General features: G+C 50.5%; 1 protein-coding gene across 1 annotated transcript; it reads right to left on the bottom strand.

Moving 5' to 3' along the window:
• Positions 1 to 4,312: 4,312 nt before the first annotated feature.
• Positions 4,313 to 14,341, bottom strand: LOC112118406 (solute carrier family 45 member 3). The gene is made up of 4 exons (XM_024216696.3): positions 13,951 to 14,341; positions 12,461 to 13,288; positions 9,786 to 10,051; positions 4,313 to 4,940 (listed from the first exon to the last, which is right to left on the bottom strand). The coding sequence occupies exons 1-4, from the start codon at positions 14,120 to 14,122 to the stop codon at positions 4,503 to 4,505; spliced, it is 1,704 nt and encodes a 567-aa protein (XP_024072464.1). The 5' UTR covers positions 14,123 to 14,341; the 3' UTR covers positions 4,313 to 4,502.
• Positions 14,342 to 27,713: the final 13,372 nt, after the last annotated feature.

The following is a 27,713-nucleotide window of genomic DNA, read 5'->3' as shown; positions in this document are numbered from 1 at the left end:
GGTCTTTGCATTCGATCAGAAACAGCAGTTTTCCTACTAGAGATGGGCCTGAGACAATTTGGGCCTGACCTCATAGAGGGGCCAGGGATGTTTGGAGTTGAAGCCATGGCTAGCTCTTGGCATGCACTCCTCCCCCCCGCCCCCATCCCCATCCACCCACCATGCCACCTCCTGGCACGCAGCCCAGCAGGGAAAGTGAGGAAAAGGGAGCTGCTCAACTCCGTGCTCTGCATGGGGGAAATCTGGACTCCCTTGCTGGCAAGCCGGACATTAAATAGCTTCTCCCTCTGAGATACCCACTGGGCTGAAGAGGGAGAGGGCAACTTCTTAGCTTATTGACTATGAAGAAACCCCACTAGAGTGCCACTACCACCTTCCCTCCTTTGCCACTAGTGATGGGAAAGCCTCTACCAGGCTGAGACAGATAAAGCCCCCCACAGTTCCGGCAATTCCCAGAGCCTGCTGTGTCTTCCCAGCTGAAATGGAGAGCTGAGGAGACCAGGATCTGCTACCGCTCAGGTCAGAACTGGGGCAACTGGAGCCCCACCTTGAACGAGGTGGTGCAGATACAAATGAAAGTTAGTTGGGGAGTCAGAAGTTCGATTGCTCAACTCTCTCTTTTTAAACACAAACACAGCCACCTCCCCTGCCATCATATCTTGGCTACAAGCAAACTGACTAGGCTCCTTTTGCACACAGGGCATGACAGTAGAGACAAAGGCTAGGGTTTACACTGGGATTTGGGTGCCCCACTCCCTCTGAAAATCTCGGCCTATGTTTAATCAGGGGCAAAGGAGAGGTTCTGGTTCAGGAACTGTGTGTTTATTGTTCTAGGCGGTGCCTGCCTGATACCTGGGCATATTACAAGCAGGCCTTCACTTCACTTCTTCTCCATCCCATCACTTTTCCATGCATCTTTCAGATGAGTGGCCAAGAGGTCCCGAGTGCTCACGGACCATTATTTTCAAACCTGGGTGCCCAAAGTTAGGCACTTAAATTCATATTTAATACTTAAATAAGCTATTTGCTGATGTGCTGAGCCCCCAGCAGCTCCCAGTGACTTTAAAGGGTGTTCAGCGCTTTCGAAAAACCAGGCCACTTATTTAGGTACCGAAGAATGGACTTGGTTTGAATAGCTTCGTCAGTGGTTATTACAGAGTTTGGTCATTAGGCCTGGCATCCTGAATAAATACATTGTGCCTCCTCAAGATTCCCCCCTGTTCCTTTCTGCTATACAATGTAAAGGGGTTTTCTTTACATAGTAAATAACTTCCCATCTGCAACCACATGTAATTGCTCATTGCAAGGGCGGGTTACTTCAGCCTCTAATACATGATTAAAACACACATCATATTTAACATTATGACATACCAGTCTGAGATAGGTGCCGTGTCCAGTCTACTTCATCTAAAAAATGGTGGATGGGATTTTGTTTTGGCCAGGGAGGGGGATGGAAGGAAATTAGAAGGGTGCTTTCCAGCCACTGTCCCTTCCCCCAGAAAATTCTATCGATGGAATCAGAAGACGTAACCCTTTGGACCCAGAACACAGATTTCTACTCAGCGAGCTGGAGATTAATCTCCATGAGCCCAGCCAGCAGCAGAGGCTCTTACACACACATCCAGAGCGGTACATTCCAGAAGTGTGCATGGGGGAGAATCCAACCCCCTCCAACAAGCTCATTGGGAAGGTTCTCCCTAGAGCTGGAAAACAGAGAGTGACTTGGGGTCGGCTTGGCAGTGAGGGATCTAGGTTAAAGCTAAAGAGTCTGGGAGGGCTGGAAGCCAAAGTTCTCTATTGGCATATGGGGCACTGTGAACCCATTTCCCACGCCATCAGCTCCATGGCTCTGCTTGACATGGCAAAGCTCCACACTAGCTCTTGACTGGCTGCTGGCCTTTGTGTCTGCCCTTCCCTCTTCTCCCCCTCCTGTGGAACACAGGCACTGATCCCATTGGTTGGCTCCTTGGGCCAGGCATTGTCCGGACTAGCGGGATTGTTATTTAAAAGGTTTGCTGGTGGTGCAGTTCCCTGCAGGAAGAATGATAGCAAGGGGCAGGGGAAGACAGTCCCATTGTGAATGAAAAACAGAAGAACCAAGGATTTTAAAAACCATTAGGGAGATTTTCAGAGGCAAAGGGTAGTTTGGTTTTCAATGGGAGTTAGGCCCCAACTGGCATTTCTGCTTTTGATAATTTCCCCAAGGTCTAATGGGTTTGCAAAGTTAAAATGGGAGGTGGGAATTTAATCACTGAAGACTTTGTAGGTGTGTCTACACTGCAGTGCAAGTCCAGGGTTTGAACTCAGGCTCAAGCCTAACCCCCCTTCCGCATACACACAAATTGCGCTAGCCCAGGGCTCAGACCCAGGGTCCCAGAACCACATGGGGATGGAGGGTGCAAGCCTGAGTCAAGCTGGACTCAGGGTTCAAGCCCTATTGCTTTGCAGTGTAGATACAACTTCCCTGGACACATGCTCTGGGAGTCTGCTGAAAGTATCCCACAATGCCACAGGCTGGACTTTCTTTGGTCTCTGGACAATCAAGTTTGGAGGACGGTCAAGTTTTCCAACACTGCACCACAAACAAAGGGCTAGAGCAACCACGCGTTGGTAGGGCACGAGGAAGTCTGGTCTATGGGTGGTTGAATTTGGGCCCACATAATACAGTGTAGATGCTGGAGCCCCAGGTTGGGACCCAGGGTTCAACAGTTCCTAAGCTGGGGTTCCAAATGAGCACAGACGCTCAAGCCCTAGGTTAACAAACCCACAGTTTACTAACTCAAGTTCTACTACCCCTGGCTTGTGTTGCAGTATAGACACCCCATGTTTCCATGAGGGTGACTCCTGGTGGGTGGGATATAACTGACCTGGGAATATCCTCTTAGCTGGGAACGACCGCTGCAGCAGCAGGATCTCAGAATCCAGGACAGCTCTGCCATCAATTCATGGCAGCAAGAGCAGGGCCAGATCAGTGGAAAGGTCACTCTTGGCTTCTTCCCTTTGAAAAAGGGGCAAAGCAGAAAGATGGCCCTACAGGGGAGTAGAACATGCTACAGGGTTGCCTCTCGAGCCTGCTCCAGCTTACTCTCCTGTCGGAGGGAACGACTGCACCCAATTGGCATCCAGGCTATTCCTAGGTGGAAGGGAATGGCATCAAGGGGACCCAACGTGGGTGGAGAAGACAGAGAATGTGAGGAGCAAGAGATTTGAAATGGAGGAAGCACCTCATGAGGTGGGGAGGGAGAGGGGCAGGCAGAACCATGTGGGATGAAGAAGGATAAGGAAGGGATGGCAAGGCTAGGTACCAGCAGGGGTTTATGCAGCGGAAGAGTCTCCTGCACACCCTTCAAAGGGCAGGGTATATGTGCCTGCTCACACCATCAGTGAACGTGGCCCGAAGAGAAGGCAGCACGTCCAATTATTAAGCCATGCAACAGGGCAGCCTGGACAGGATCTCGCCCAAGGGCTTAGTGTGTCTCCTACATGGAAAGGACTTCAGAGCAGTAACTTGGGACAGGGTGTCCCATTAACATGCCTCAGGCAGGGGGACAAAGAATAAGTGCTTCCAGCCCCTGCAGGGTACAGAGGACGCCAGACCCTGCACATCCCGCTGGGGAATATTGCACTTGAATACAGGGTAATGGTTCAGGCTAATGAGGTCTGAGCAGTACCATAAAAACACGGCCTTGGAGCCTTGTTAAATCAACTCTGCCTACTGCCTCCAACCAGGCCATTTTATAAGGCTACTGCAAATAGGTTTCAGGCACTTGTGGTGCACAGAGGAGCCGGCCAGTTCTGCAGGGCAGTCTGGAGTGCACTACCATCGAGCGGTCACTTAGTGTGGTGCTCACCAGAGCAATGGGATTACCAGCCCTGGACATAGCCAGGCTCTGCCCATGCACCTCCATCACCCCTGTGCCATGCAGGACTGCGTCCATACAGCTCTGCCAATGCACCTGCGTCCTGACCTGCAATACCCCATTCCAACCCTGGATGTCTCCCCCCCAGCTCGGTCAATGCAGCACCCTCGCGCCTGTCCCCCAAATATTCCAGTCCACCGCAGCCACCAGTCAGAGAGGGAATCTACACTTTCGAAACAAGGTGAAGCCTTCCAGAGCAAGGCAGGATTTAAGCTCGACTCTCCAGGAATGAGAGGAGGAGCACTCTCCCTCCAGGATGCAACTGCGGAATTGCACAGAAATGTAACCCTGTGATTGAAGGGAAACTCTTCTCCTGTCACCTCATTGATGCCCTCTGTGCAACACTGCTCTTAGACAAAAAGCACCACGGGGCAAGCTCTGATGGTGGGAGATAGAACAGCATGGTGCCCTTCCTAATACACCCGCACTTAGCCCAACAGCCTCTCCCCAGCCACATGCCCCACAGAAACAGCATGAGAGACAGAAAGGAGGCGTGCACAACGTGCAGCCTGCCGTATTATATAGCGTCAATGCACGTGTACAGACAAGTTGGCGGCGTGCCACGTGCACACGTACCCCCTTTTACACCGAATACTTGGCCATATCGCTTTTATCAAAGACGACTTTGGTTGCAAAGTAAATAGCCACCAACCCGAGGCCGGTGGCGAACACCATGTAGGCAGTCACCGACTGTGTAAACTGGACGATCGACCCCATGATGAGGGACGGGACCACCTGAGAAAGGAGGAAAGCGCTGTCTAAAATAGCCAGGTCCAGGCAGATCCCTCGACCGGGCGCTGCAGGGTCTGAGTCTCCCACTCTCATCATGAGCGAGACCTCGCAGGGGGAGCCGACGCACAGGGCCGAGCTGGCAGCTGGAGGAGAGGAGAAGAGGCCCCCAGCATGGCCGTTCTGGTAGGTCAGCTTCTGGCTGGAGAGGGGGCCTTTGGGGAAGCCTGATTTCTTGTCCAGCTGAGCAGCATCTTCCTTTTCTTTGCTTTTGTACTTATGCAAAAATACCTGAGAGACAAAATAAAGAGAGAGGGAAGGTGAGAAACTGCAGGGGGTGGTGAAGCCCTAAAGAGCCAGAGAGTGAGCCAGGAGAGCAGTGCCATTAGCTAGAGCAGTGCAGAGCTGGAGCGATACACCCCCAGGCCTGGCAAAACTTCCCCTGGCTTCAAATTGTTCCAGTCCTGTGAAAATCCTCAGGCCGGGTTTGGCTAAAGGCTGGGGACATTTGCAGCAAGTCTGGGGCAAGTTCGATGGTTTCCAGCAGCGCGGGTAGGATTGCCAGGAACTTCTTTGTTAGGCTTCAGATTCAAGGTGATCCTGACCTGCTGCGGTAACTTGGCTCCAAGCGGTACCTTTGTGTGTTTGCTTCATGCATCACCAACGCTGGGGAGCATTTCAACCCAAAGCCAAACAAACAAGGCTCTGCCGTTTGGGACAGTTTCACACCAAGCCTTGAGAGTCGTCTGATCGCTGGACTCTCAGAGAAGCAGGCGGTGCAAACCCATAACGGGCCCAATTCTCTTCTCTCTCAAAGCACAGCTCCATGAACTTCAATGGCCCAACTCCCAGCACACACTAGTGTAAGAGGAGAATCCAGCCCCAAATACCTCCCCCGAATCCCTCTAAATAGAAAGTGCTCCATTACCTAGGGAGAACGGGCCAAAGCCCTCCCCACCCTCAGGCCACTGCAGCCAGGCCAGGGATGAACTTGGTCTAATGAGGGAGTGATACCATCACCCAAGGCTACCGGAATCGTCTGGGGTGGGTGCCGTTTGTTAAAAGGCAAAGAGCAGTACCGCCGAAGCAGCTGATCTAAGGGACTCAACGCCCTCCTGCTGCAGGACATGTGAGTTGCTCACAACCAGCCCTTGCTTTGGAAGCATGGGCACCGCTCACATGGACTGAAGGGCACGTGTCGGATGGTGGATTTGGCACGATTATTTTTCAAAAGCAGAGTGTCGAAGTGATAGTCTCAAGACCGGAGCACAGGTAGGCAAAGAGGCAATTGTGCGTTCAAAGATGTATCGCTGCAAATAAGAGGTGAGTAGCTGCATAACTCAAGTGCTCAAATTTTCAAGCAATGGCCCTTATGGCTTGTCTACACATGCAGTTATTCAGGACTAGCTATTGCATTTCAAATTCACACTCTACCTTAGTCTGAATTAACTTTCTATCATAGGTCTTGTCTACACTACGAAATTAGGCCAACTTAAGTCACGTCGACCTACAGCCACCGCAGCAATTAGATCGGCTGCTGGTATCCACACTGCCCTCCTTCTGCATGTCCTCACCAGGGGTGGATGTGCCGACTGAAATGGAGTCCCCCCGCCGCGGGGCTGACTGCCAGAGCAGGAACAAAATGTGAAATCGTAGCAGCTGTGAAACCCACGAGAATGTCAGTTTCACTGCTAGTAGGCTCCCTGTTGTGAAACTGAGCACCTGCTATACTCCAGCTGTCAACCCTGGGGGCAGGGAGGAGGGACTCCAGCTGTGAGCCCAGCACCCAGCTCGGGCTGACAGTGCTGGGGTGGGGGCAGCTGTCAGCACTGCGTAAGTAACGTAGTATCTACACAGACACTGGATCGCCTTCACTACATTGGACCTAAGCGCTACACCTCTCACGGAGGGGGAGTTATTAGGTCGGTGTAGTGGGTGATTTACATCAGCGAGAGCAGCGCTGTAGTGTGCATGCTGACAGAGTTAGGTCCATGTAAGCTGCCTGACGTCAACCTTACTCTGTAGGATGGACCAGGCCTTGGGTAACTTCTGTGACACTACCCGGTGTGAACTGGGACATCGCTCCGTACAATCTAAGGCTGCATAGGTTCCCTATGCAATTGGGCGGCAGAGCGGCCTCTCAAGACAATCTGCCAAGGCTCCAATGCTAGGGAGATTCCACAGCTGGTTAGTTAAGCTCTTAGTGAGGCAGGGATTATCACTGCAAAGGGGCCATTGCTCTGGGTAACCCAAGCAGCCTCTTCCAGCCAAGTTCCTTTCACTGCTACCAAGAATTTTACAGTGACACCCAGCTAGGTTAAGGTACTGCACTGGGACTTGGGGGACCAGGGCTCCGTTCCCAGCCCTGCCACAGACACTCTGGATGATCCTGGGCAAGCCATTTAATCCTCTCTGTGCCTCACATTGCTATCTGTAAAATGAGGAGAATAATCCTGCCTTTCCTCCAACCCTTTGTCTGCCTGTCTATTTAGACTGTAGGCTCTTTCAGGCAGGGACTGTCTCTTGCTGAATGTATGTACAGCACCTAGCACCTTGGGGCCCTGATCTCAGCTGGCACCTCTGTGGGCTACTGTAATACAAATAATCAATATTTATGTGCAGCAAGCGAAACTGCTGCAAAACTCCTGCCTTGAAATGTCAAGACATCTGTGCTCAGACACATCCTATGCACTGTAGCTAGCCAAGGATATATTAATCCGTTCTCCATGTGATGGGATAAAACCAGCCAGGAGAAAGAAGACTGACTGGTTGAGAGAAGAGAATTTTATACCAGGAGTGCAAGGGTCGGAGCTGCACTGCCCAAAGTACCAACAATATCAGCTTTCCACTCACGAGGGAAAGGCGGGGGCCACTGGAGAATTACACAAGCATACTCCAGGGTGTGCAGGCATCTCTGCTGCATTCTGTGCCTAAGCCACACCACAGCAATCGGCAGCATCTAGTACCTCACCTGACACACAGAGACTCTGCTGTGGTATAGTATCACTAGCTATTTTCCATTAATGTTCCCTGAAGCCATGGCTACAGCTCTGCAATGCACCAGTTTCCGATTCAAGCAAAGAAATGAAGCCAGATGAGACTTTTGGTCCCCAAGAACCTTTTGCTGAGGGTCAAACAGCTTTACATGGACTCTGACTAGCCATGAATTTTCCCAAGACAGTGTTTTGTAATAAAGTTTGTCACTTCACTGGTCTTATGAATCTAAGTCAAGCCACCCGTATCCCACCTGCAATGGCCAGAGCTTCACGAAACTCTCCGTTTACACCTAGCACACCAAGGTTAGAGGGATCCAGAATTTAAGTGGTGCAAAACCCAGCACAGAAGAGAAGTTGGTCAAAAAAAACTGAGCCCTATTGCAACTCAAGTTAGTTGAGTTGAAGAGATCCTAGGTTTTAACTCAACTAGCTTAGCATGTGTTGAACGCATTGTGCCTCATCTATGATAGACATTCAAATGCATTAATTAGAACACCTTTTATCCCACTCTAGACAAGGCCCCTTTGGTCTCACTAGTACAGGCGGAATCGAGGGCATGCACGAAAAGAGACCAACTTACACGGTCCATGTGAGCAGCGTCAGATGGGGTTAGTCTTGCAGGCTTGCACTAAGGTTCCACACAACGCTGGAGGGGCAGCCGTTATGCGGCACCCTTTCATTGACTCACTTCAGGAGGAGAGGGAGAAAAAGAGAGGAAAACAGAAAGCAGGAAAAAAAGGAACGACAAAAGGCAACAAAGAAAAAGAATTAAAACAGTAAAAAAAGAAAAACAAAAAGGAAGTGGATCCTAGAAGATGGATACATTTCTGCAGAAGGGTTTTTAGGGACTTATCTTCTCTGGGGTTCCATTGTAACCTGTTAGGAAGACAACGGAAGCAGGAAGGCGGGACCTCACCGCTAGTCATAGAGAAGGCTTTGTGAAGGCTAGCGTCCATCTCTTGGTCATGGATGGGGTTTCCCCATCCGCCCTTTGAGGAAACAGTTGGACCCCTCCCCTCACTAGTCCCTGCTTGACAGGAAAATGCCCTGGTGGGTTTACTTTTTTGCTGGCTGGAGTAGATCCCAAGACCAGGACTTTGGAAGAAACCAAAGCGGAACAGGCCCTCCAAATGCATCCCTAGTTTGACAGGCATCCTAGTGCATACTGGGATGGGCTGCCTGGAAGTGTTAGTTCTATGCGAGCACCTGGATGTCTGCAGTAAAAACTCCTAGTTCTTTAACGTCACAGCAAGTTGCCTGCCATGGGGACGAAAGGTGCTCTCATGCCACGAGTCACTGGTGAGTTTACAGTGTGTGAGGGGCTCCCAGTGCTGTGGAACAACAGCTGCATCGCCAACTATTGTGATTGTATCATATCTAAACATCTGGTGTTTTCTTTAAGCCCCAGCTCTCAGTTTTCATTTCAGACGCCCTGGTGGTTAGGGACAAAAGCTTGAAAGCGTGAATAGGGTGACCAGATGTCCCGATTTTATAGGGACAGTCCTGATTTTGGGGTCTTTTTCTTATATAGGCTCCTATTACCCCCCCACCCCCGTCCCGATTTTTCACATTTGCTGTCTGGTCACCCTAAGCGTGAACCCTAAAGGCTCAACAACCAGAAGGCAAATAGAGAACCCAACATTTGTAATGTATTACTTACTATCTCATGGGAGGTTTGGGGACCTGACTCGTGATTTCTGAGTTGGGGTTGGTGATGCTGCAAAGGTGATTGGGTGCAAAAAGCACAGGTGCCTCTTGGGACCCTGGACTGATTTCCAGCCAAGCACTCAGAATGTGGAGGAGATGAGGTGCTGCCTTTAGAAATATGCAATCCTCATTCAAAGCAATATGCATATCCATGATCTGGTTGTGGCAAGTAGGGAGGGGCTAGGGAATTGGATCCCCCTCCCTCGCCCCCCCAAAACCAGCATTGAGTTAGATCCAGATTGTGTTTTTATTCAGACCCCCAAGATCAAGAGGGTTCAGGTGAGAGGCCCCATTTGTGTTGTGAGGCACATGTGACACCCTTTGGGTGTGCGTGTTTCTTTCCAGCCACAGGCCAAGCTGAGCTGCACCCCCATGTTGTGATCGCCACCACGTTACGCGTCGTCCCCCATCACCCCCCAGAAGCGGCCCCCACCTGCTTGTCATGGTGATACAGCGACGCCAGCGTGTACGGCAGGATCTGGAGCGCAGAGAAGGTGAAGCCTGTCAGGGCGGCCGAGACAGTAACGATGAGGACGCTCTGGGAGAAGCATATGACGAAAGGAGCCAGGGGGAAGAATGCCACGCTGGCCAGGTAGACCGCCCGGGTCCCAAACTGCTTCACCAGCCGGTCCATGATTGTCGAGAAGAAGATGGAGATGACGCATTGGAGGAACAGGCCCAGGCTGCCCATGCGGACGCCTGAAAACAACAGACACACTGGTGGGGAAGGGGGTGGTGGGCAGGCTACCCCTGTTCAGCTTTCCAAAAGCCAAGCAACTATGGGGACTCCGTAGGGCCCAAGCAGGGTCTTTCTGCACTACTCCATAGAGGTCAGCACATTTCAACACAAGCTCTGGAGACCAGAGTCCATCCTTGCTCGGAGCACAGGTACAGGATGGGCAGCAGCAACGCGAGATTCCCCACCCTGCCAGTCTCCATAGTCCATTCACTCCTTTGATTCTCTACCGAGATTACACACAAAGGACCCCCCAGACAGTGCTGGTGAAAACACCACCCACATGCAGGGGAAGAACCGAGGGGAACATTTCAGAGGCACAAAGGGCATTGGCAGCTGTGCCTTAGGAAGTCACTCCCTCACCTTCCCCTGACTCTCTCCCCAGAATCCATCTCTTGCCTGCTTGCTAACCAGGAAGTGCTATCCGACACCAAAGCAGCAACAAAACAAAAGGGAATAAAAAGTGGTTTTAAGCTGGTGAGAAACTAGAGTTTGGCACACAGAGATATCCACAAGCTGCTCTGAAGCATCCGGCAGCCATCCTGCCCTTCCCCTTCGGAGAGGCACGTTGGATTACAGGTAATTAGACCATTAACTTTTTGGAGCAGGGACTGTCGCCAACAGGATGTTTGTACAGTGCCTAGCACAATGGCCCTACCTGGTAGAAGCCTCTGGGCCTACCATAGCAGAACTGTTAAACAACAATTAAGCTGATTCTTGAGCTAACGGAGACATTAATATGAATGATTACAGCCTAACAAAGGAGGAAACGTACAAGGCAGAAACAAGGAAATCTAGAGACCAAAGTACATAACTGACACATGCAGGAGAAAGAGGACGGTGACATATGTGCCTCGATCTGGGAGGACCAGAAAATGAGAGGCTGTGGAGCTGAGCTAGAGGGCTCCAGGGCTTCCAGAGAACATGCACATGGAAGGGAACCCAGGAAGAGAGCAGTGTAGGAATGAGCAAGACAGTCTGGAGACAGGGGTCTGAACATCATTATTGCAGCTTGGCTCATCTCACCGCTACTTAACACTCCCAGGACTTTGCACCACCAGTCTCTAAGTGATTTACAAGAGGTGGGCAGGCATCATGAGCTCCATTGTATAGATGGGGGAAACTGAGGCACAGAATGGTGCGGTGACTTGTCTGAGGTGACAGTGGATCAGTGGTAAAGCCACAAACGGCCAGTTGAGCGTGCTGGCTGCTGGATCACAGTATCTCTTAAGAATTCAGGCACCAGACCTGCACTCCATCGCATCAGGCTCTAGTCCCATATTTTATGCTTCAGAGGAAGAGAAAGTCACCCTGTAATGTAGACAAGCAGCTGTGTAATGTTGCCTGACGAGTGGGAGGGGGAGAATTCCTTCCTGCCCCTCCACCCCCAAGATGATCAGTTTACATCCCTTGGAGCATGAGATTTTATGTCAAGGAAACTAACTGAGGCCTTGGCTACACTCGGGACTTCACAGCGCTGCTGCGGCAGCGCTGTGAAGCGCGAGTGTAGTCGTGCCGCCAGCGCTGCGAGAGAGCTCTCGCAGCGCTGTATGTACTCCACCTCTCCGAAGGGAATAGCTTGCAGCGCTGCGAGTTAGCGTGCAGCGCTGCAGGCTCTGATTACACTGGCGCTTTACAGCGCTGTACTCGCTGTGCTCAGGGGGGTGTTTTTTCACACCCCTGAGTGCAGCAAGTTGCAGCACTGTACAGCACCAGTGTAGCCAAGGCCTCAGTTCTTCACACTGTTGCCAGGTGCTGGAGACTGGTAAAAACTAGGGGTGGGTTTGGGGTTTGCAACACCACGTAGAGAGAAGTTGGCTTTTGGTTCTGCTCATTACCTACCTGTGCCTCTATTTTCCCATCTGTAAAATGGTGAAAGTTCCATTTACCCACCTTTCAGATTTTGGGATGAACTACTAACAATAGTCATTAAAAAACTGGTAGGTTCAGGCAAATGGTTCTGGTCCTGGCAGATTCTCATCCCAGCCTATGCAGCAAAGCCACATGTGGCCCAAATAGAGCACCAAGTGCTGCCAGACAGATATTAATATACCTACCTCCCTGCTCCCATCTCAGCTAGAGAGGATACCCAACTCAGACCTGTTTACATTGCAACTGGGAGAGTGCCTCCCAGCCTGGCTAGACAGACTTATGTTGGCAGAACTCAAGCTAGTGTGCTAAAGGTAGCTGTGTGGATGTTCTGGCACTAGCAGAGGCTTGGGCTACGCACCTGAGCTCTGACCCAGTGGGTAGGGAAGAGATGAACCCTAAAGGTAGAGTCCATCCTGACCCCACCTCAGTGTTACGACTCCCCTGCATATGGAAGCAAATTCTGCCTCTGCAGCCTTGAAGGCAGTTGGCTCATTCATTACCTTCATCATAGTGACGTCTGGCTTCTGTTCCCGGCTCGGCCCTGGGAACACCCTGGTACAGCCCTTCGCCAACAAAGTCCGTGTAGAACAGCATGAAAGTCATGAGGGCCATCCAGCTGCACAGCTCGGCCACAAAGAGCCGCCGGATCACCTTGGGGATGCGGCAGCAGAGGCCATGCAGCCGTGGGACCAAGGCGCAGAGGTTCCTCAAGGCCTGGACCACATGCCTGGCTCGCAAGAGGCTCTTGGAAACCTGGCACGAGCAGCAGCTGGGGGACGAGGGCTTGGGGGAGGAGTCCTTCAGCGTGGGGCCTGCCAGAGCATCCACCTGCCCCACTGCTTCCTCCGTCACAAAGAGGGTGGCCAGGACGCAGCCCAGGAAGATAATGGTGAGGAGGCTGAAGAGGCACTTCTCCTGCCCCCCCAGGTAAGGGGCCAGGAAGCTACCGGCCCAGTCGATGGCCGGAAGCAGATAGCCGACGCAGCCACCCAGGCTGATCATGAAGGCGTACATGGAGAAAGCCTGCCGGCAGTTGTCAGGCTCCTGGAAGAGGTCCGAGAGCAAGGCCTCTAGGGGAGTGAAGCAGACCTGGCCGCAGAAGTCCAGCAAGCCAATGCCCAGGATGAGAAAGGCAATCTCCAGGGGGTGAGCATTGAGGGCAAAGAGGCCTGCCAGGCGGCTGGCATGGGGGATGATGAAGAGGCTCAGCAGGACTCCCAGGCACAAGACCCAGATGAAGGGCCGCCGCCGGCCGTAGCTGCTGCGCCAGTGGTCGCTGGCGGAGCCAATCAGCGGTACAAAGACAAGGCCCAGGACTGGCCCGATCCCTGGAATGGAGACAGAGACGTGGCTTTAGGGGCAGCGTCCTAGTGCTGCAGGCGATCCCTGTGCCCAGCAATAAGAGCTAGGGCCAAGGCTTTCACAAGCAACTAGTGATTGCGGGTGCCCATCTGAGGCACCTTAAGGGGGCCTGTCTGTCAAAGTGCTGAGCACCCACCCTCTGACAATCAGGCCCCTTTAAGCGGTCTCTCAAGTGGGACATCCATAATCACTTGTGAAAACCTTGGCCTTAGCTCAGCCCAAGAAACCAGACCCCCCCCACCACCTGCCCCCTCACCATTTACGGCTTCTAGGCAACTTGGTAAGTGCACCCTAGAAAAGCCCTCCACCATGCATGTCAGAGCACTTCATCAACATTAAGCCCTCAGCCCCTCAGAGAAGTATCCCCATCTTAGAGAAGGGGAAACTGAGGCAGAGACATGCCAAAGCCACACAGGCAATTCAGAGGCAGAAGCCAGGAATAGAACCCAGGAGCCCTGGCTCTCAGTCCCCAGCTCTAAGGCAATAGGCTGCACATTCTCCCTGGAATAGGGTTGTCTCAGCTGATCAGAGCGTGGGGATACAAATCTTCATGCCCTGATTCCCCACTGCCCTCTGAACCCACAGAGGGGGTGAGCATCTCAGTCAAAGAAAGAAAGAAGCCACCTACCCAAAACCATGGTCATGAACTTCTCCTCTACACCCACTTCCAGCAAGAGCGGTGGCACGTAGGTGATCCCAGCAGCCAGGCAGACCTCCAGGCCGAACGTCAGGGAGTTGACCAGCAGGAGCTGGGCTTTGCGGTTGTGGAAGAGCATGCTGACCCACACTTTCTGAGCCATGCTGCCCTTGCTCCACTCAATAGGAGAAGGCTGTGTCAACCAGGCAGCAGCCTTCCTGGGGCGCCCAACAGACAGACACCAAGGTCCGAAGTCTCCTTTCACAGTCCAATGGAGAGACACTGGCTGCCATTTTTATCAGCAGTGAACAGCTTGTCCCTTCTTCCTCCTTAGGTTGCAAGATGCAGTCATTACAGTGCAGAGTCCAGGCACCGGTAGACAGGCTTCATATTCCAGGTCTCTCCCCCGGCTTCACATTCTGTACTACGGAGAAAAGAAGAGAGCACATTAGAAATCAGAAATCCACACCAGGGTGGGTTCCTTCTTAAGGGGACCAAAACAAGAAACAGTTCCCCATTCCATTGAAGTCAACAGCACCACCCGTCTGGAGTGGGACACAAAGCTACAGTCACGAGGAGGGCACTGGACAGCGTTCCCCAACACAAAATCACTCCCACTGGCCTTTGCAAACAGCATCAATATCGGCAATATCAAAGGACCATGGTTCACAGAGAGGTCAAGCCTTGGAAGGCTCAGCCCCTTCACTGTCAATCACCCCAGACCCTCTTCCATTTCTTACTGGCATCACAGTAAGTGCTTAGAGGCCCTCACGGAGATAAGGGCCCTGTTGTGCTAGGTTCTGTACAAACACAACGTCAGAGATGAACCCTATCCCAGAGAACTCACAAGCTAACTAGACAAGGCAAAACGAAGGATTATCTTTGTTTTACAGATGGGCAACTGAGGCAGAGGGAGATTAAGTGACTTGTCCAAGTCACATAAGGAGTTGGGGACAGAACCAGGAGTTGATACCAGATCTCAAGGCCTCGGCTAGTGCCTTGATCACGAGATCAGCTGTCACACACTGCTCCTTCCCACAGCCTAGATGCACAAAGCTCTCAGGTCAATATTTTTACCTGAACTATGTACCCATCATCTTGGCAGGGGCATGATATTCAGCAGCACAGATGGTGCCTCATTGAGTTTCACAAATAAATATGACCCAGTTCAGCCTCCTCTGCCAGTAAATGGCAATTATCGTGAGCATTACTTTGTCATCTGAGCTAATATTGCCAGCTGAGTCATCTGTTTTCCCTTTAACATGTTCCATCTCTCCCACCTCGCTCATGCAGCTTCTCACAGGGACTCTGTGAGGATGGGCTCAAAGCAAGGGAAGGGGAGATATCAGAAGGAGTCCTCTGCCATGAGATATACCAGGGTGCTGTTCCCCCTCAGTAGATCCTGTAAACTCAGCGGGAGCTGGCCTGGTCGGGCATCGGATGGCAGAGTGAACAGCAGCTCCAGGCAGCTGAGCTTCAGTAGATGGAATCGCTGACTGGGGCAATATTGAATCAGTGCCCTTTGAGAAGGGAACAGCCATTCATGTGCCTTAAAGCTGGAGATCAGGCCACTTCTGCTCTTAGAAGTCTACGGGGCATGTTTTCTATCTTGGTTCTTTGTGACCCATATCCCACAGCAGTGGAGTGTCTGCCCAAGTATTTATGAGGTCATCACAACACCCTGGGGAGGTAAGTCTCATAGCTCCCCAGTTCATAGATGGGGAACGGAGGGCTTGTCTATACCAGGAAATAAATTTGGATTAAGGCAGGCTATGAAAATTTAAGTGGAATTCCTGAATAACTCCATGTGTGGATGCTCTTTTTCCAGAGTAAGAGTGCCTTATTCTGAATTACCTTAATCCAGATTGGAAGTGGATTAAAATAATTCCAAATAAGGACATCCACACATGCAGGGCTGGCTCTAACTTTTTTGCCGCCCTAGGCAAAAAAGAAGAGCACCGCCCCGCTGTAACCCCCCCCCCCCCGAGTGCCGCGCCGCCCAAACCCCTGCCCCCCCCGAAGCGCCGCGCCAGGCCGCCCGAGCGCTGGGCCGGGCCAGCCAAACCCCCGCCCCCGAGCGCCGTGCCGGGCTGCCCTAACCCCCACGCCAAGGGCCGCGCCGGGCCAGGCCGGGCCGCCCAAACCCCCGCCCTCCCCCACCCCAGCGCCACGCCGCCGAAGCCCCCCCCAGCACCACGCCGCTGCTGCCAAAACACTCCCCGCGCTGCCCGGCCGAAACAACAACAACAACAACAACAACAAAAAAAACACCGCAAGCGCCCCCCGCCACCCCAACATTGGCCGCCCCTTCTAAGGTGCCGCCCCAAGCACGTGCTTGGTCAGCTGGTGCCTGGAGCCAGCCCTGCACACATGGAGTTATTCAGGGATCGGTAATCAGGAATAGTTATGCTGGAAAAACTCCCCAGGTGTACAAGCCCTGAAATCCAGGGAGATTAAGGGTGTGTCTATAAAGCCCCACAGTTCAGACTATGGAGGGGTGAACTACAGTAACTCCCCTGTGTGGACGCTGTGGGAGTGAACTATATATAGGATACCTTAGTTTGCTAGGACTAATTTAACACTAACTAGGTACCTTTTATTTCGCACTCGCAGCATCCATATGGGGCAGTTAAAGCACTGCGCACTAGCTGCAGTTCACACCCCCATAGTCTGAACTGTGGGGCCATGTAGACATAGCCTAAATGACCTGTCCGGTGTCACACAGATCTCCCCAGTCAATTGTTTTGCTAAAAGAATGCTGGAGGAATGGCAGGATGGACATTCAGGCAAGTTAGGGCAAATTTACTTAAAGTGGGAAGTTAAAGCACATTAACATCCCTGCCCCCTCTTGGACATTCTCATTCAGAAGTAAAGTGGCCTAAGGTCTTGTCTACATGAACAATTAATCTGCAGCAAACTGGGGTGTGACTCTACCCTGTGCTAGCCTGCCAAGGACTGTTATGTGCGCCCTGCTGACACGCACATTAACAGTTTGTTAGAGCACTTTGAGCGGTATGAGGACAAGATCAAAGTGTTCTAACAAACTATTAATGGACATCCAGAGGTTCCCAGGAACAAGTAACCTGGGGCAGGCTTTACTGTGGGGTAGATTCACACCTGTGATTGCTAGGAACTATAGGTAAACCCTTAGTTTATTGTAGCGTAATCCTCACTAAAGCAAACGAAGGCCCCTTTACTTCTGAATGCACTTCACCTCAGTGGCCTGGGGGAGATCTGTTAACCCCACAGAGTGAGGCACTGCATTAAGTATAGCCAGGTTTGGATTCCTGCTGCAGCCTTGGACGAGACAGAATTGTGCTTTTTACCCCAGTGACGAACCACCACAAGAATGTGGGGTTTTTTACTCCCTAGGGCAAACGTATATGACCCGTCTACCCAGGGTCACCTTCATCACTGCAGTAACTGAGCAAGTCTTACAGAGTAGATAGGAAAAACAATGAAGAATCCTTGTGGCACCTTAGAGACTAACAAAATGTATTTGGGCATAACCTTTCGTGGACTAAACCCCACTTCCTCAGAGTCTGGGAGAGTTTGGGATTTCTCCACCAGCCAAATAGCTCAGCCCAGACTTGGAACAATCTCTTCTTGGAGCATGTTGATGAGGCTTCACAGAGCATCATTCCCAACCTTTCCCTGCTGTTGCAATTATGATAATTGACAGAGGAGCCTCTTTCCTCCACAGAGTTGAGAAGTTCATGGGCAGTCATTAACTCATCACAGATAACCAACACCCATGGATTCATGCCTAATGTCTCTCCTCTCCCACTCAATTCTTTGTGACTCATTCGCTTGCCCCCAGCTTCCCAAGGGTTAATGACTTCAGGGTGCCTCTTATTGTGTTTTATCTTCCTTAGAAGATTATGTGGGAGAGACAGACAGACAGCCCAGCCCCTAGGTGGCATGGGGAATAGATAGAAAGATTCGTGCCAGGAGCTGCAAGCAGATCAGTTGTTGATTCATGCACCCACCTCTGGGGTGGAGTGCAAAGCATCAATTTTACAAGCTGAGCCCCATAGGTGCACCCCTATGGCCACAGTGACTAAATGGGGCTCCCAAACATTTGTAAGGGTGTGACTGCATGGGGACAACGGCAACAACTGTAAATTGCGTTAGGAGTCTTCAGAATGCAAAGTGTTACAGAAACAAGATCAAACCTCATCCAAGTGGTAGTTACTGCTCTGTGAGAGTGCCTAACACAAGTACTTTGCACCTCCAAAACAGCTGGGCTTTGCGAACCATTAAGACTCCCAACACTCCTCTGAGGGGTTATCCTTTCACAGCAGGAGAAACAGAGGCATCCAATGAAGGTTTAAACAACTTGCCCACAGTCAAATAGCAAGTTAGTGGCAGAGGTGGGAACAGAACCCAGGAGTCCTGTCCCCTAAACTAATATGGGAAATTTGAAGGCCCATTTGGGATTGGCCTGGATATTCTGAATCCATGAGATACACTAACGTCTATTGGGAAAGGATTGGGGGGCAGAAACCCACCCTTCTTAGATGTAGACTAGACAGGACACCTCAACAAGGCCAAGCATCATGCATGTGACAGCCACCTTCCTAGACAGCAAACTAGAGACTGAAGCAGGGACCTACCTGACAATATGAGCCTTGATACTCTGAGCCGGTCAGCTGAGAGCTATAAACACACCCTTATTCTCTGTGGATCAGGCACGCTGAAGACATAATGTACACTGACCAGTGGGTTACATGGGCTGCAGTCCCAGATGCTTGGATGGTTTATGGACTGGGGTTTAAAAAATACAAAAAGACCTCAGATGCAACCCCCCCCTTCCCACTTCGTACTGTAGTGGAATTTCTAGCATTAATGAAGAGTAGCTGTAATGGGGGAGCAGGAGGTAGGATCTCAGGACTGCCCTAGAATTTCAGACCAAGGCAGAAGGGCTCAGCCTCTCTTGTATCAGGAGAGGAGAGAGAGGTGTGTCTCTCTCCCCCACATCCAGCCTCCACTAAACTTTAGTAAGAAGATTAATCCCAATGTACACAGCAGCAATGCCAGATGTAAAGCACAGATTGGGAGCTACCAACTGTGACCCACTTACAGGTGATGCTGCTGCTGCCAGGAGCCCTTGTGGTATAAATTGCACCTTGCTCAAACATCCCTTTTTTTCCTCTCTCAGGACGAGCATTTACCAGTCTGAAGGTAAATGCCAACTTGGTTTCGGAGAGACAAGGTGTGGGGAGGTAATAGCTTTTATTGGACCAACTTCTGTTGGGGAGAGAGACAAGCTTTCTAGCTTACACAGAGCTTGTCTTTCTCACCAAGTAGGTCCAATAAAAAAATATTACCTCACCCACCTTATCTCTGTAATATCCTGAGACCAACATGACTACAACAACACTGCATACAACTTGGTTTTGGCCACACAAGTGGAGTTGGGTGAGCGAACCACAAGAGAAAGAACAACGAGGAGTCCTTGTGGCACCTTAGAGACTAACACATTTATTTGGGCATAAGCTTTCGTGGGCTAGAACCCACTTCATCGGATGCATTAAGTGAAAAATACAGGAGCAGGTATAAATACATGAAAGGATGGGGGTTGCTTTGCCAAGTGTGAGGTCAGTCTAACGAGATAAATCAATTAACAGCAGGATACCAAGGGAGGAAAAATAACTTTTGAAGTGGAAAGAGTAAAGGCACAGAGTTAAAAAAGCATTAGGATAGGATCAAACCACTGATTTGGCCAAACGCAAACAAAAAGTGTAGTCTTGGGACGCCTCAGAGAACCAGCGTCTCTTGAAACAAAGAACACCAGACTCACCTCCCTCCCTGCAGAGGAGCCAACAGATGATCCAGGTAAATTCCCATCTTTGCCCTGCAGGAACTTCATTTAATAAAGCCAGCCTGGCCCGGATGCAGAGAGCTCAGCGCTCCTTGCAAAAGTAGTTAAGTAGAGTTTGCAGGAAGCGGGAGGTGGAGCCAACCTGTGGGCACACACAGCACACCTACGGGGTTTGGTTGCCGAGCCCTCCCTTGCCTCTGATCTTTTTAACCACAGAACCACAGTATATTACCCCAGCAGCTAGAGGCCTCGCCCTCTTGTGCCAGGTTCTGTACAAAGATACAGTCCCTGCCCCAAAGAGCTTACAACCTTCACGTTACAAAGGACACTGTTCTTCTGTTTCAAGTTCTACGGAGATGGGTTTGAAAGCAAACTCCATCTCACTTCAGATGGGAGCCGCCAGGTTCAGATCCATATCCAAACCTTGCTGCTCAAGCCCCGCTCCAATACAATAATAAATAATAATAATAATACTTAGCACCATCCATCTCCAAGCATGCTAAGAAGGCCAAGAATGGCCCGACGATTCCTGTTTACAGCCTGGGGAAGCAATACTGACTTGTAACTGCAATGGTAGCGATGGGAACTCAGCACATCAGAGGATCAGGCCCAGGGCTTTGCAAAGCCCTGCTCTCAATCGAGCGGATGCCTGAAGGAGAACTACATGACTGGCCCCAATCCTGCAAGGTTTTCTATGCCGGTGGACCCGTGTCTCCATGGAGCACCACTGGGCTCTGCCCTTAAGAAAGAGCTTGCAGGACTGGGGCTATGCTTAGGGTGACCATACGTCCCGTTTTGGCAGGGACAGTCCCTTTATTAAGCCCTGTCCCAGCCGTCCTGACTTTTTTTTTTTCCCCAGAAGGAGGCATTTGTCCCATTTGCTCTTGCTGAATTGAGCAGTTGGCAAGAGCAAATAGGACAAATGCAAAAGTGGGGTGCAGTGCAGAGCAACGTGGGGGGGGGGGGGAGGCCAGCCCCCCGCAGAGGGGGAGGCAGCGTTCCAGCATGGGTGGAGGGCAGGGTTCCAGCGATAGGCAACAGCCTTGTGTGGGGGCCCTCAAAGGGTTCCAGCCACTAGCAGCAGCCTCCCATGGGGGGGGGGAACCCTCAGGTGAGCAGCTGGGGTGTCCCATTTTCTCTTTGAGAAATAGGGTCACCCTAGCTAAACTCCCTCCCAAGGAACAGCACTAGGGGAAACTCAACATTTTCCATTCACAGGGGATTCAGGGCTCACTGTTAGCCACACTCCCAAGCACTCCATCCCCATGAGTTTCAGGTTCAAGTGAGGCCCCCAAAACTCAAAGCAGAACTCCCTCCCATGACCGAGTTCCTCGCCCTGACTCATACGGAACTCCTTCCTTGCAGAAGGTGGGGCTTCCGTCTGAAATTTAGCTCAGATTTGTGGCACCTTAGAGACTAACAAATGTATTTATTTATGCTCAAATAAATTTGTTAGTCTCTAAGGTGCCACAAGTACTCCTCGTTCTTTTTGCTGATACAGACTAACACGGCTACCACTCTGAAACTTAGCTCAGATTTGCAAACCTGGCCCACCAGTGGGCTTTTAGTGCAGCTGGGGAGCATGGGGTGTCATCTGCATTTGGATATTCTGGATCTGCCCCTGCCTGCCCTCAGAGTCCTGCCCCCAGCCACAGGTTCAATCCAAGATTTCGTTTTAATTATTTTTACACCCTACTGACTGAACTGGCAAAAGCTTTTCATTCAGAGAAACGACAGATCAGCTTGTAAAGACTTCCTCACCTGGTAACCAGGTAGGTGGGTGGGACTTGAAATGATTTGAAGGGAGAAAGCCAGAAGAAAAGGAGCTTGCTGGCCAGACAAAGGGAAATTAAGCTCTCAGTCTCTGAGGTGGACAGGGGATCCATTTCAACAACAAAAAAAAGGCGAACGCTGGATGTTTGACATTCTTGCTGTCCCAGCCTCTGCAATAAAGTGGGAGGAGAGACTTTTAAGTGTTCAGGGACTGACAGATTGACTGGGTCCAGCTAAATATAGCTGACCTGAAAAGACTGGCCATTTATTATTCAAGCAGCCAGAGAAGGTGGGATAAATCCAAAAAAAGATAGCGACCTGGGGGACACAATCCCTGGAAGCTAACTCATTTTAGCTAGTAGCCCAGTGGCTTCTTTAGATTCTTGCAATTCCCTCATTAACGTCCTCTCCTTATTCAAAGGTTGCAAAGCAGATTTCAATGGGTTACTAATTATTTATATTGTGGGATCACTTAGGAACCCTGGTTGTGAACCAGAACGCTACTGTGCTCGGTGCTGTACAAACAGAACAGAAAGGTGATCCCTGCCCCCAAAGAGCTCACGCTCGCAATACAAGACCAGAGGTGGAACAGTCAGATGGGAACACAAGGGAACAATACTGAGTTTAAAGCTGGTGAAAGGAACTAGTTTGACAGCCTTGGAGACTAGAGTAGACAGGGTGACTCATGGTAGCTGGTAGAGGTGATCCCTATACGACCCCTTTGCCAGCTAACATGTTAAAATACAATTTGCCCTGGCTACACTAGGGTTTTAAAGCTTTTTAGCTAACAGGCTTTAAGCAACACCTTTTATTTTAGGTTCAGCCCCCCCACAGACACTGGGAAACGGCCTATACACAACATGCTGTCAGCTGCACCAAACTAGCCGAAGAAAGCACTCTCTTATTACTCTGATCTCGTCAAAGCCAGAGAGTTGCAAGTAACACCAACATTGCTCAGACAGAGGGGAGATTATTTTTAACTCGATGTCCTTTCAAGATCTGGGTTGATCTCTGATCGGCTGGCTGAGAAAGTTCCTGCCTTTGGGATGAATTCTCACTGTGGATAATTTTCTTAGGAATAAATCACAATTTCTGATAATTTTTTAAAAAGCTAAGTAGTTTGAGTGAGATACCTCAACTAGCAAATCAATATTCTGTAGACTGAATTGCAAGGTTACCTAGCATTTTCTCTTTCAAGAAATCTGATGTCCTTACAGGAATGACTCACTGACAGAGACAACAGGTTGTCTGCCCTTGATGTTCTTGGCCTGCCTCAGTCTGTCAATTCTCTACCTCTCTCCTTGTTACAATACACATTCCCCTTGGTCCCAGGGCCTGATTCTCCAGTGCTCTGCATCTCTTCCAGTGCCAAAGAGTCAAAGACATTCCCAAATCAAAATGGCAGCCATTCAGGTCTGCCCAGCCTTTCACCCACTTGGCATCACTGACTGTGCAAACAGAGAATCAGGCCCAGGGAATCTCTGTGAACCACCAAGGGCTGGTATGAACTGCTAAGCATCATCTTAAATGCAGATGAAGGGGAAAAAGGAGAGTAATAAGATAGCTCCCGAAGACTCATTGCCACGTGCAAAGTCTCTCTTAAGCAGTTTTACTGTCCAAACGTAAACAAATCAAAACAATTCCTCAGCTCAGCCTTTATATCTCAGGCTTTTGCTGCCCCCCCCCCCTCAACCCCAGGCACCCTGGCAGTCCTCTGGGCTCCCTATTCCCAGGGGGAGCAGGCAGTGAGAGCCCCATGTCCAGCTCAGCCTGACACACCCGGGCTTCCCCTCACCAGCTCTCTGCTTTTCAAGCTCAACTGGGATCAGTTGACCAATCACAAACACACTGGCCCTGCTCTCTTCAAGGGCCAGTGTCACCCTGTGATGGGGGCATTACTCAGATTTCATAATGAATAGAGTCTTGGTATTTTGCATTTGTATGGCCTCATTTATCAGGTCTCAAAGCACATTACAGAATAGGTCAGTGGGATCCCCCATTTTACTGAGAGGGCAACTGAGGCACCGCATTTCAAAGACTTGCCTAAGGTCCCGCAGTGAGTGCAGCTGTAAGTACGTCTCCTGCCTTGACTCCAGGGGGGGATCCACAAAGAGACTTGGGTGGTGTCTAACTTTTAGGCACCTAGAAGAAAATCACAGGAACAACACTGCAATCCACAAAGCCTGAGCTGGTTGTCTAGGTTCCCCTTCTGATGGATGGGGGGAGAGAGGACAGGAGCCTTAGATGGTGATCCATAAAGCCAGCATGTGGGAGACACTGACCAGAGGCCGGGGGTGTCCTAAGCCCTGCCCGCCTCCCAGAGATAGGCACCTAAGTCAGGACTGCAGGGAACTCTGCCATTGATCCAAAAACTCTGGGAAGACGGGCACTTAGCTGGCTCAGTGCAACCATGCAGGGTCAGGAGGAAGACAGCCGGGGGCAAAGCTCTCCTTTCTAGTTGTTAGCCTAGTGGACAGGATACTCAGCCAGGAGGTCAGAGACCAACCCTGGTTCCAGTCCCCCTCCTCCTGAGGGGGAGAAGGGATTTGAACACAGAGCAGCTGAGTGCCCTAACCACTAGGCTATGGAATATTCGGATGTGGGGCTGCCTCGGTCTTTCCTATTGAAGTTACTTCACATTAATTCAATAATGGAATACTCAGAATTACTCTATAGCTGGGCGGTTGGAGCACGCCCCGGAAAAGTGGCAGATCCCTGTTTGACTCCTTTCTTCTCATCAGAAGGAGGGACTCGAAATGAGGGTCTCCCACCTGAATAACCTAACCACTGGACTAAAGTTATAAGGGAGGTCCTCCTCCCCCCCAGCTGTTTCCTATGAACTCGCCTGAGGGGACTGATCTGGTACTGGCTTCTGAGCACGCCTACCGGATTACCCCCCCTCCTGCTCCCCCCCCTATTTGGGCAGCCGAATGTCTGTCTTCCCCAGTTTGTGAATTGCTCTGGAGTCTGAGAGACAGGTGTCTGGATGCCTAGACTGAAGCTGCAGTGTGCATGCCCAGAGGAAAAAACAAAACAGGTGACGAGTGAGTTTAGGTGCTTCCAGGGTTAGGGGGAAGCTGGGTGAGAGTTCTGTGGGTCGCACTGGTGCCTAAAAACAGAATTTAGGTACCTACGTACCTTTGTGGATACCACTCCTATAGCCTCACTGTCATAACTATAAAGGGAAGGGTAACAGCTCTCCTGTGTACAGTACTATAAAATCCCTCCTGGCCAGAGACTCCAAAATCCTTTTACCTGTAAAGGGTTAAGAAGCTCGGGTAACCTGGCTGACACATGACACAAAGGACCAATAAGGGGACAAGATACTTTCAAATCTTGGGGGGGGGGAGAAAGGCTTTTGTTTGTGCTCTTTGTTTGGGGGTTGTTCGCTCTTGGGACTGAGAGGGACCAGACATCAATCCAGGTTCTCCACATCTTTCTAAACAAGTCTCTCATATTTCAAACTTGTAAGTAAACAGCCAGGCAAGGCGTGTTAGTTTTCCTTTGTTTTCTCAACTTGTAAATGTACCTTTTACTAGAGTGTTTATCTCTGTTTGCTGTACTTTGAACCTGAGGCTAGAGGAAGGTCCTCTGAGCTCTTTAAGTTTAATTACCCCGTAAAGTTATTTTCCATACTGATTTTACAGAGATGATTTTTACCTTTTTCTTTAATTAAAAGCCTTCTTTTTAAGAACCTGATTGATTTTTCCTTGTTTTAGATCCAAGGGGGTTGGATCTGTATTCACCAGGAGTTGGTGGAAGGAAGGAGGGGGGATGGTTAATTTCTCCTTGTTTTAAGATCCAAGGGAGTTGGATCTGTATTCACCAGGGAATTGGTGAAAGGTTTCTCAAAGCTTCCCAGGGAAGGGAATTAGCTTTGGGAATGGTGGCAGCAGACCAGATCTAAGCTAGTAGTTAAGCTTAGAAGTTTTCATGCAGGCCCCCACATTTGTACCCTAAAGTTCAAAGTGGGGAAGCAGCCTTGACACTCACATTCTAGCCACTAGACCACGATTAACAATTAACTCCACAGCTCATTTTTGGAAATGAAATAAAAACCTCAGGCCTCAGTGTTTAAGCCAATCTCCAACTATCGGGGTTAGACCAGATGACTCTTGCGATCTCTGCTAACCCTATGGTTCCATGATTAGGGCAGGAACTAGATGGAGGGCAAAGTATCTCCCTGCTGCGTGGTTCCTGCACCTTTCTCTCAGGCAGCTGGTGCTGGCCACTGTTGGGGAGACTTGGGTCTGATCCAGCATGTAGCATAATGCTTCAGCCAGCATAATCCTGCCTGCCCCTTTGCCTCCCCACAACCCAGCAGGTTTGGTGCAGAAAGTCCTTCCAAGCAAAGGGCAGAGAGAGGGGTGTGGTAAGTGCGTTGCTACCAATGGGGTTTCCATTTACAACCACAACGTTCCATTTCTAACCTTTGAGGGACATCATTAGGATGATTATTAATTCCCCTCTCTCTGGAAGCCCTCTGGAATCAAGGATGTGTGGGAGAAAGAGAGCGCAAGTGTTTAAGGAAGGGCCGTTCAGACACTGCCAGATCCCTGCATAGCTATAGAGTCTATTCACTGCAGCTGACTGTGAAAGACCCCATGGAGAATAGCTCTGGCAGGCTTGTGCGGGATGAAATGGAAAACTCACCTGACCTCCTCTGACTCCCCCCCACAATCTCCTTGACTCCTCTCAAAGCGGGGGAAGAGAGAGTGAACATTGAAGAGGGAAGGTGGAGAAGTGTAATTTATTTAGTCTCTCTGAATTAACACTATGTTTCCTTTGAGCCCAGGACTCCATTATCTCAGCCTCACTGGGTTCAGCCAATACTTTAGGGAAAGAGAAGAAACCAAACGCTGGAAATCCCTTCCCTTTGGTACCAAACACAGGAGATCCAGGAAGGCATCAAGGTCCCAAATCCACCTGCAATTCCATTGCTTTCCCTAGCTCTTCAGAGGGCAGAGTGTGGCACAAAGACTGCAGTGTAGAATTTGGGCACCATGTTTGGTGCTGCAGGTTGGGAGGACCCTTTCACTTCGATTTGCAGGGAGATGTTAGACCACCAGGAGGACATTGATATTAGTCAATAAAAAGCCCTTGGATTTCTCTTGCCGTGACAATAGTCTCTTCCTTGCCAATCCAGCCGACATTATTTGTCTTGCAATAAAGCCTAGGAGCCTCAACTTACATCAGGGCCCTAGTGCTCGCCCCAAAAAGTTTTCAGTTTGAACAGACGAGACAGACAGAGGAAGGATTATCCCCCATTGGGGAACAGAGGCCCAGAGAGAGAGGAAGGGCCAGACTTTCAACTGCTCAGCACCCACAATTAGTGGTGGATTTTCAAGAGAGCTCAGCACCTAACATGCACCCATTGTGCAGAGCTCTTTTGAGAATCTGGAGTAGGCCCTTTCATAGCGAACCACAGTTATGGAAGCGAACAATGTTGTATTCGGCTGCTGCCCAATGTCTGTTCAAAACTATGGTGATGGAGTCCATTCTCTTGCCAAGTCCCCTCATGCAGCAGGTACGGGCTGATCTGTGATTCGAAAGGAATGGCTCGGCAGGCGAGGCTGATGACCAGAACACGCATGCTGAGGTGGTCAATGAAGCTGCTGTCAGCCTTAGCCTTGGTCTGCTGGGCAGGCCACTTTGCCTGGATGAAGTTGTTTAAGACGAAAGCTCTGGCCTACCACAGGCCATCTCATGGAAGAATGTGGGCCTGGTTCTGCTCTCAGTGATGCTGGTGTGGATGCAGAATGATTCCACTCACATCAGGATACTAGCACTGTGTAAGAGCAGACACAGGCCCCTGGCCAGACAACGCCAGCAGAGGTTTGCTGGGGGGATTGAAAAGCTAAGTTGGGATGGTTGGTGAAAGTTTCCAGCTTGTTAGGGAACAAGTCAAGGAAGGAGGCAGAGATCTACTGGTCCTGGAAGGAACCCAGGAATCCAGAGGGAACCCCCAAAAATGCAGAGGAGAGGCAGAAAAATCAGGAGTTCTGAACTTATTCCAGATACCAGAGTGTGTTTCATTCAGGTGCTGTTTGTGTATTGAATGGGTGACTCAGCTCAGTTTGTTTTATACTACAGTACTTTGTGCCTACGTATTTCCTGTTGTCTTTGAAAAGCACGGCGTAGAAACAAGCAAGGCCTC

Source organism: Terrapene carolina, unplaced genomic scaffold (assembly GCF_002925995.2).
Source record: "Terrapene carolina triunguis isolate 2854851 unplaced genomic scaffold, T_m_triunguis-2.0 Scaffold198, whole genome shotgun sequence".
Lineage (NCBI taxonomy): Eukaryota > Metazoa > Chordata > Testudines > Emydidae > Terrapene > Terrapene triunguis.
This window is presented reverse-complemented; position numbering and strand designations above follow the sequence as displayed.

Coding starts and splice junctions, on each gene's coding strand:
- LOC112118406 (XM_024216696.3), bottom strand. CDS start 14,122: ATGGCTCAGAAAGTGTGGGTCAGCATGCTCTTCCACAACCGCAAAGCC. Junction 13,289..13,950: donor GTTCATGACCATGGTTTTGG/GTAGGTGGCTTC, acceptor TCTCCATTCCAG/GGATCGGGCCAGTCCTGGGC. Junction 4,941..9,785: donor TGTATCACCATGACAAGCAG/GTGGGGGCCGCT, acceptor TTTGTCTCTCAG/GTATTTTTGCATAAGTACAA.